Consider the following 8,100-nt stretch of genomic DNA (forward strand, 5'->3'; position numbering starts at 1 on the left):
AACCCTTCGTGTTAAGCTGCCCTTCCAGTTTCCTGACCTGCTGCGCTCTTAAATCTCCCCCTTGGTTGAGACACAGCTGCCAGCTAATGGGTCCTGAGCCCATGGGTTTGAACACGGTCGAGGCCCAGCTTGCTGGAGCCCCTCAGCATTCAGCTCAGTGTGCTTGTGTATCTGCCTGTCACCCCAGCTCACGTGCACGCATGCCTCAACGGCGCCCTCCAGAGGAGAGAGGGAGAGGACAACAGCGTTCATGGTTTCATCAAGGGCATTTAGTTTTTGTTCAAGTGCAGCCCATTGAAACCTCTTCATACTGTGAGCCCAGCGCCTTTCAGCTGGGGTCTGGCGCTGTCTAGCAGCTCTGTTCTGCCCTCCATGCTGGAGTGGAGGGAAGTCATTTTCTCCTCCTCCTTCTTCTTCCCCAGTATTCACATCACCCAGTAATCATGCAAGGCAGATGGGGCGGGAGATACTGTATATACAGGGTGTTAAAGAAACGGCCGCTCATTGTAATGTAGTGCATCGTGTTCAGAGCAGTGCTCTAGCCAAAGTGTGGAGCCAGTAACATTCACTTCTGGCAGTAAACCCTATGGGTCTGTCTTCTCCCAGCCCACGTCTGCTTGCCAGATTAGTTTCTGGCTTCACACTGCCAACCAGCATCACGGAAGAGCTGCAGGTTGGAGCAACATATCATTTCCTAATGGGAACAGTGCTGGTTCTGGAATTGGACGGCCCACTAAAAGTTAAAAAGGTGCACGGAGAGGAAAGAATGAATATGCAAAACAAAAAGCAGTCCCTTCTTGTCATAGAATAATTACAGTGGAATTACGGTTTGCGCCCCTTGTCAGCTGAATTAACATTTCTTTCCTTCTTGCATCTCGTAGATGGGTAACGGGACAAACTACCCTAGGATACAGCCATCCGCTGTATTCGAGATACGAGAGAGGTGGATGTCACGACTTACATTTTTGGTCACTGACAGCTACTAATCTGGGCCCATACCTGTAGGAGGAGTGAGATAGCTATCAGCAGTGCTGCCTGGCGGAACAAGATTTAACCGGATACCTAAAGCAACAATAGCGTCTTGCCACATTCCTGCTCAGCTAAGTGAAGAATGAACAGTTCACAGATGACTTTTGAAAACAACACCCAGTATTAAAGTTATATAAAAGCTAGACATGAAATGCGATTTTTCAGGATGTACTGATGGGGGTTGTTAGGGCTTCGATTAAAAGTCAGTTTCTGTCAGAGGAATCAAAATTTCTCAGAGCCTTTTATATCAAAACCCAACAGTTTATTCCAAGAACATCCTAATAAATATTTAACTTTTTTAACCCTGCTGGTCTTGTTGAGCATCTTTTTATGGTATCTGTTTTTATTTTAAAAAGTCCACCTTTTGTGCACCGATCCCCAAGTACTGGGTCTCGAGTCAGACGAATCAGTTTGCTGAAGGCGTGAACACTGGGAATGGGTTTGTCCACGCGCCGCAGACCTCCGGCCAGCCTCTTCAGCCTGGGAAAACACAAGCAGTGCAAGAGCTTAGGAACAAAACCACTAAGAACACCCTCTTCCCTCCTCCACAATACGATACTGGCGGATACTGTATCCCTAACACAGAGCATGGAAACAAAATATTCGATTCTATTGGTATTAACATTCAGTTTTAGAAAAGTAAAACAGTTTCCCTCTTCCCAGCACCCTCCTGAGTACTACAGGACACTAACGAATAAAAACGACTTTCTAAAGGACAAAACGTATTGTCCGGGGGAAATGAGTGTGCAATAAGATACCTTGTGCCTTCTGTTTAACTCTTGTTTATTGGGTTGCCATAAGAACAATGCAAACGACAATGCAATGACACCGGTGCACAAACTGTCCTTCTCGGCAGCCCCTCCAGAATTACACAGCCGGACAAATCCAGACAGACATCGACAATGACGGCTCAGCTGTGGTTAGGAATCTAGGGGACCTTTCCCGGGACAGAAGAGTTCAGCATAATTGTGTGAAGCCTGACCCCTCTCCCCGGGCACAGAGAACCAGGGTGTTTAAACAATAACGGGTCCACTCCAGCCCAGGTAACACAGAGCAGGGCTGAGATCTCGAGCGGCTGCCCTCTACACAGGGGGGCAAACTACCCGCCTGCTGCTGCATGCGGAGGCAGGACAGCTGCCCCACCGGCCCCTGTGTCACCTGCAGCTGTCACTCCTCTCCCTGACCCAGATCATCCCAAGGACATTTCTGGGGACGTGACAGGGGAGCAGCCGGCTCCTGGCACAGTTCCGGGGGCCTGTCAGCCAGAGAAAAAAGCCAAAGGGCAGGCTTAATAATATCCACGAGCGACAGTGACGTCAGGGACCAGTCTGACAGCCAAACAATGGAGCCGACCTGAACCCTCAGGCACCAGGGACTTTTTTGGGACATAGACAGCCTAAAGTGGATGAGACATCATGCTGGCCCATGGCTCCTAAAGAGCTCACGTACGTAAACGTCCTGGGGTGCTTTATATACATGTGGGCTGAGGAGGAATCAAACGTACCCAGCTGCCCCCACCCAGGTCTAGCTCTCCAAGTGCTCCCTCAGTGCAGGGAGCTGGAGAGGCAGGACACCCTTTTATTCCTTATTTTCACAGAGTGAACCTGTCCCCAAAAACCGGCCAAGACAGCAGAAAGAGTTTAAAGGAGCCATAAGGGGAAATTTAATCTTTGCATTTATCATGAATCAAGGGAGCTTTTCAATCCACCTTTATCAATCTCCTCATAATCCCCCTCTCTGAACTGGCTTCATCACTCTGCTCTCCTCCCCACTGAGAGCTGGTGTGTGGGGAGCGTTCTGGCGCACTATGGCTGCCATCACATCATCCAGGTGGGGCTGCACACTGGTGGTGGTGGTGGAGGGGATCCCCATTACCTGTAAAGAGCTTTGAGTGGAGTGTCCAGAAAAGCACTATATAAGTGTAATGTTTATTTTCTTTAAATTTAAAAAATAGGGACTTATTTGCACAAGCAGTATTCTCAGAATGAAAACCGGGACCCTCGAGATCTGTTTCTCTGTGGAACAGACCAGATTCGAACCTGTGTCCTTCAATCACATGGCAGGGGGGTAGCCACTGGCGCCCACCCATCAGGGATGGCGACAGGAAGTGTGCTTGCTGCCCACCTTGGCGATCTCGGTTACTCACCCGAAGTCGATCTGTTCATTTCTTCAGACACATGAGCTTCTCTCGGAACTGCGGCACTATGATGGTCACCAGTCCCACCATCACCCCCACGGCCGCCACCACCACCCCGATAATTGTGCCAACGGACTCCTCCATGCCGAACAGACCTGCCGGGCAGCAGCAGGGAAGAGCACCCCAGGATTAGAGCCACTCTCGGGGTAGCCTGCACCCCTCCAGACTGGCTCTATAGTTTGCAACGAAACTGTTGTCACTGTCAGCAGCTTCAGACAGGAATCTAAAGCAGCCACATAGTATTATGATACCTTGAGCTGGGGTCTCGGCTTTCTGAAGGAATACTGGTGTGTTAAAGTGTGCTATACTGACATTATCAGATACCTGACAATATATCATCACAGGTGCAAGCAGGACACAGAGAGATTCTCAAATTGTGTCCTCCTGGGAATATCCTCAGCATCTCCCATTTGCCTGACCTGTTCTTCTTACTTGGCAACTTGACTGCATCCTCATAACCCACTGCAGCACCACTCTGTGGGGGAGAACTGTCTTTCCTGCAATCAGGCTAAAGCAGATTAACAGTTTCTTATTCAGAAAGCGATCTAGCAATCCATCAGCATGGGTCATGTCATCTTCAGCTATTGACAGGGCAGGTCAAATCGATTCCTCTGCCGGACCCTTCTGTAGTCATGTAAAATAAAGCCTTTGAAGAAACCTGTCTTTCCTCTTTCTGCACCAAGACATTCCTTTTCTTTTCTTTTTCCGGCACTCTCTGTCACGGCTCCAGAGAGCTTCAGCTCTGCGCTGGAATCCTGCTCTGCGACTGTCGCTTGTTTTGGTTGTTGGCTGTCATGCTCCTGTTATGGGCAGTCTGAGTTTTCATCCATTAAAAGCTAATATAGTCCTCTGAAGGTTGGTTCCTGTTAATTTGCTATTCTGAAATACCTGGGTCTTGTTATGCATTGGGTTCGGACCTAGAGCCACTGTTCCTCTGCACAGACTGTCCAAGATCAGCTGGACTCACCTAGAGCCTCTGTCCCCCTGCACAGACTGTCCAAGATCAGCTGGACTCACCTAGAGCCTCTGTCCCCCTGCACAGACTGTCCAAGATCAGCTGGACTCACCTAGAGCCTCTGTCCCCCTGCACAGACTGTCCAAGATCAGCTGGACTCACCTAGTCCTTTCCGGATGCTCAGCTTGGTGCCAGGCCCCTTGAGAGTCTCGCCGCTGGGCAGCGTGACGTTGCAGAAATAGATGCCGTAGTCGTTCGAGGTCACGTTCAGGAGGGTCATGGAGGCGTCTCCCGCCTGCGGGTCTCCACTGAGGAAGGCCCGCCCAGAGTACCCCCCGCCCTCCACCGTCTGGTTTTCCACCAGCACCTGCAGATCTGCTTCCACCTGCTGGTTCACCCACTTCACCTCCAGGCCCCGGCTGGGAGGCCTCAGCAGGCAGGAGAAGACCACATTCTCCCCCTCGACCGCCTTCTCTTTCTGGGGGCTCTGCTCCAGCCAGTGCCCCACTGTCTCTGTGGGCGTCGGCTGCTCCGTGCTGTTGTCAGGTAGCCGGGCTCCCAAAATCACCGGTCTGGGGGGCGTCCCCAAACCCTCGCTTTTAGGGTCATCTGCGGCGTTCGCAACAGCCGTCCAGCTGGGAACTGTAGCTCCGTCAGCAACATGGCTGACTGGGATTAAAGCAGCCGCTGGGAAATGAAGGACAAACAGGAATGAACGTCCGTTCATCCTTTATTTAAAGAACACACATGTACAGTACCATCTTTATCGGTTTTTGATTTGCAGGCATTGTTTTATTGTTATTCAGGTTTGGAGAAAAAACCATGACAGAACCTGTACTAGCCACTCCTCCAAGTTAACATGAGTCACATCATGGCACTTTGGAGAGTGCTCTTCGTCTTCATCACTGTGGGATTGCTGTCGTTCCTGTGCAAAGCTGTCATCAAGTGGATTTTGTTTGGAATAGCTCAAAACAGTGCCAAAACTAGCACTTCTGTCAGATTCACACCAGGTGATGGCACAAGCTTTCTCTGTGTCTCTGCTTCCCTGGTGTTTGGAGTAATAGTAAGCACTACAGCTGGAGTCGACAGCTTCTGCTGTCGGTGAAGCAGGACACCGAATGACGGTTCCACTGTAGAACCGCTGTCTGTCTGTGACCACGCTGCCCTGCAAGACCCTCCTCAGTTACAGCAGCCCCGGTGTTTGTGAGGGCTAGGCACATTCAGTTCACTTCTATAAAAGGCAGGTATCAGCTCAGGGAGTTAAGCAGAGGAAAAGACCAGGGAAAATAACATTTGAACTGAAAAAGAAGTAGACAGTGTGAATCACCTCAACCCGAGAAAATGGCACTTCCATGCACTGAACAGCCTGTTCAGGACTGTGGAGTGGGGTTCAGTGTCATCTCTCCCTGTCTCGGTACAGCTGTCAGATACTGAACACTGCCTCGATTGTTCCAGGAGCCACTGGCAGCAGAACCTGCTCCGCTGACAGGGCCACGCCAGGGTGTTTGTAAAGCCAAGGTATTCAAGCTATTCTCCTGGCTATAAATATCAATGAGCTGCTAGAAGTAGACCTCTAAAATTAGAAACCACCTAAGTCACATGCTTTATCATCAGCCATGCAGTACACATTCATCTAAACTTTCTGCATACACCTGCTACATTAAATTAGGATTTACAGGCTTTTATACTAACCTTATGGGCACTGAGTTTGTTATTAGATACTCTGAGGTTTAAACCCACAGTTGATGATATTGGTGAGACATGCCGATTGTAAACTGTTTAGACTGGGACACGTATGAATAAGATCTTCGTAAACACGGTAGTTATTAAAACAGGCACACAAGGGGACCCTCAGTCAAAGCAGTAAATCAAACCAAGAAGAGAAAACAACAGCTGCAGTGCAAACAGAATACTGCACCTATCTGTCTTTCGGCCAGGTTTAATAATGTCCAGTTAATTGATGTGGTTATGAAAAAGAATAAACCGCCTGCACACGAGAGCTTGTGTAAATTCAGTCAATGTTATGACTCCACTTTTAGAATAGCAGCAGGGCGATCTTATTAACTGTAGAAAATGTAGGAAGAAAGAAAACTTTTCTACTCCTATGGGCCCGGATTCCTGTGTCTATTTAGTTGGAGTACGATTGATAAACAAAATTGTTTCGTGTGTTAAGTTCACTTACTTAGGGATATCCATACTCTCTCTGACACTGCCTGGGGTTTTGAATTTCAAAACATTTTCCGAAGCTTTCAGAGGCTGCGCTTTTACTCTCCACTCTAGTTTTGCAAAAGCATTGACAAAAAACCCTGACACCTTAAACGTGTATCAGCCAAAATCTAATACACATCTAGAAAGAGCACCTGGTAAACCATGCTGCAGTGTCGGACGACTTTAAAACACAGAAAAAGGAACAGAAATGAGCCTCCTGGCTGTATCTATCAAGCTGAAAGCCCCTACAGCACTTTCAGACAGGACAGAAGCCACTAGGCTCCTGTGCACGTCCTCCTTTCTTTAGATGGTCTGCCAGGGTTTCCTGCTTCTGATAAGGCTCCTGAGTAACTGCATGCACACAGAGGAGAGCCGAAGCACAAGAACAACGCCAGCGGCCGCACAGCCCGATAAGCGCCTGGGAAGAATCATGCACAATGTGAAGACCATCAGACTACAGCAGGAGGGTGCTGCTTGCGCTGTGCTGCCTCGCGGGCAGCTGTAAGGCTTTGCTCCCGTTTGCCGGCGCCGGTTTCTGCACAGCCCCTGGGGAAGCCTGCGGGAACGGGCGCGCGCACCGGAGTCGCGGTGCTCTTACCTGCCAAGGCAGCGATCAGGAGGCGCGTGGCCAGGGGGCCGGAGGAGAGCGCGGAGACAGAGGCCATGGCGGAGCCCAGGCAGTGCTGAGAGCGGAGCAGGAGCTAAATCCAGCCACCGGCAGGGGCTCTGATCTCTGATCCTGTTTCTATGTTGGTGTCATTACAGCAGGCTGCGCTGACCCCTCGTTCGCCCCATCTGGCACGAGGCGGGAGAGGGCAGAGGCTCCTGCAAACGCACTGGACTGTCCGGCGGTTTCTTATGCACCCCGGGCAGCTCGGATTCTTACCCCCTCCCCCCCCCGCCTCCAGCCTTCAGGACGCCCTGACATTGTCACCTGGGATGTGTGACCTGGATTTCGGTCTCTGTTTCTGCGGGGGTGTGTGTGTGCAACGCGCTGGACGGGCAGAAGGAGATAGTGAGCCTGCTGAGGTGCAATGTCACTCCCCACACCGCCACGGTCACTCAGACCGGCCTGCCTTGGCTCAACACTGCAGCCTTTAAGGAACACCCACTCCTGGGGGCAGGAGACAGGCCCTGCCTTCTGTCCCCCTGAGCCTGGCTTCCGGTCCTCAGAGCCTCCGCTGAGGCGCCCAGAGGCACTGATACTGATGTCAGCTTGACACCCAGAAACCATCAAGTCCAGCTGGATGAGGTCCAGACATGCCTACAAAGCGAGCCCTCTGGGGGGGGGGGACTGTTAAGACAGATGTTGTACTATGCTCTAATTAAAATAAACGCAATAATACTACAGTATCTGCATGCGATTCAAGAACCTCAGGGCTCTTTGTACACTGTCACACATATCACAGCTGACAGACGGAAAAAAAACAAAGCAACCAGCCCCAGTGGGAACTAAATTACAGTTTAAAGGCTTTCATGAGCTGCTTGGTCTATCAGTGAGTTTTAAACGATGGCAGCATACCTCTGGCAGCAATTTTGCCTGCCTAATTGGGTCAGATCTGGTCAGTACTGGGAGAAGACACCTCCAATGAAAACAAGACTGTGGCTGCATGTGGGGTGGGTGGACCAGTAGGTGGTGCTCTTTCCACTGGTCATTAAAGTTCCCATGACACCTTTTCAAAGAGTAAGGATAATATTTTCAATGTCCTGG

The 8,100-nt window shown here is 50.3% G+C and overlaps 1 protein-coding gene across 1 annotated transcript; it reads right to left on the bottom strand.

Moving 5' to 3' along the window:
• Positions 1–1,269: 1,269 nt before the first annotated feature.
• On the bottom strand, positions 1,270–7,464 carry LOC148657912 (uncharacterized). Its single transcript, XM_088638577.1, has 4 exons — positions 6,988–7,464; positions 4,344–4,868; positions 3,176–3,321; positions 1,270–1,509 (listed from the first exon to the last, which is right to left on the bottom strand). The coding sequence occupies exons 1-3, from the start codon at positions 7,052–7,054 to the stop codon at positions 3,191–3,193; spliced, it is 723 nt and encodes a 240-aa protein (XP_088494703.1). The 5' UTR covers positions 7,055–7,464; the 3' UTR covers positions 1,270–1,509; positions 3,176–3,190.
• Positions 7,465–8,100: the final 636 nt, after the last annotated feature.

The sequence above is a fragment of the Lepisosteus platostomus genome, chromosome 7 (assembly GCF_059453375.1).
Source record: "Lepisosteus platostomus isolate fLepPlt1 chromosome 7, fLepPlt1.hap1, whole genome shotgun sequence".
NCBI classification, from domain to species: Eukaryota; Metazoa; Chordata; class Actinopteri; order Semionotiformes; family Lepisosteidae; genus Lepisosteus; species Lepisosteus platostomus.

Excerpts from the sequence above, each read along its gene's own strand:
- LOC148657912 (XM_088638577.1), bottom strand. The coding sequence starts at position 7,054 with ATGGCCTCTGTCTCCGCGCTCTCCTCCGGCCCCCTGGCCACGCGCCTC. Across the intron at positions 4,869-6,987 it reads CCTGATCGCTGCCTTGGCAG|CGGCTGCTTTAATCCCAGTC; the intron begins GTAAGAGCACCG and ends TTCATTTCCCAG. Across the intron at positions 3,322-4,343 it reads GAGCATCCGGAAAGGACTAG|GTCTGTTCGGCATGGAGGAG; the intron begins GTGAGTCCAGCT and ends GCTGCCCGGCAG.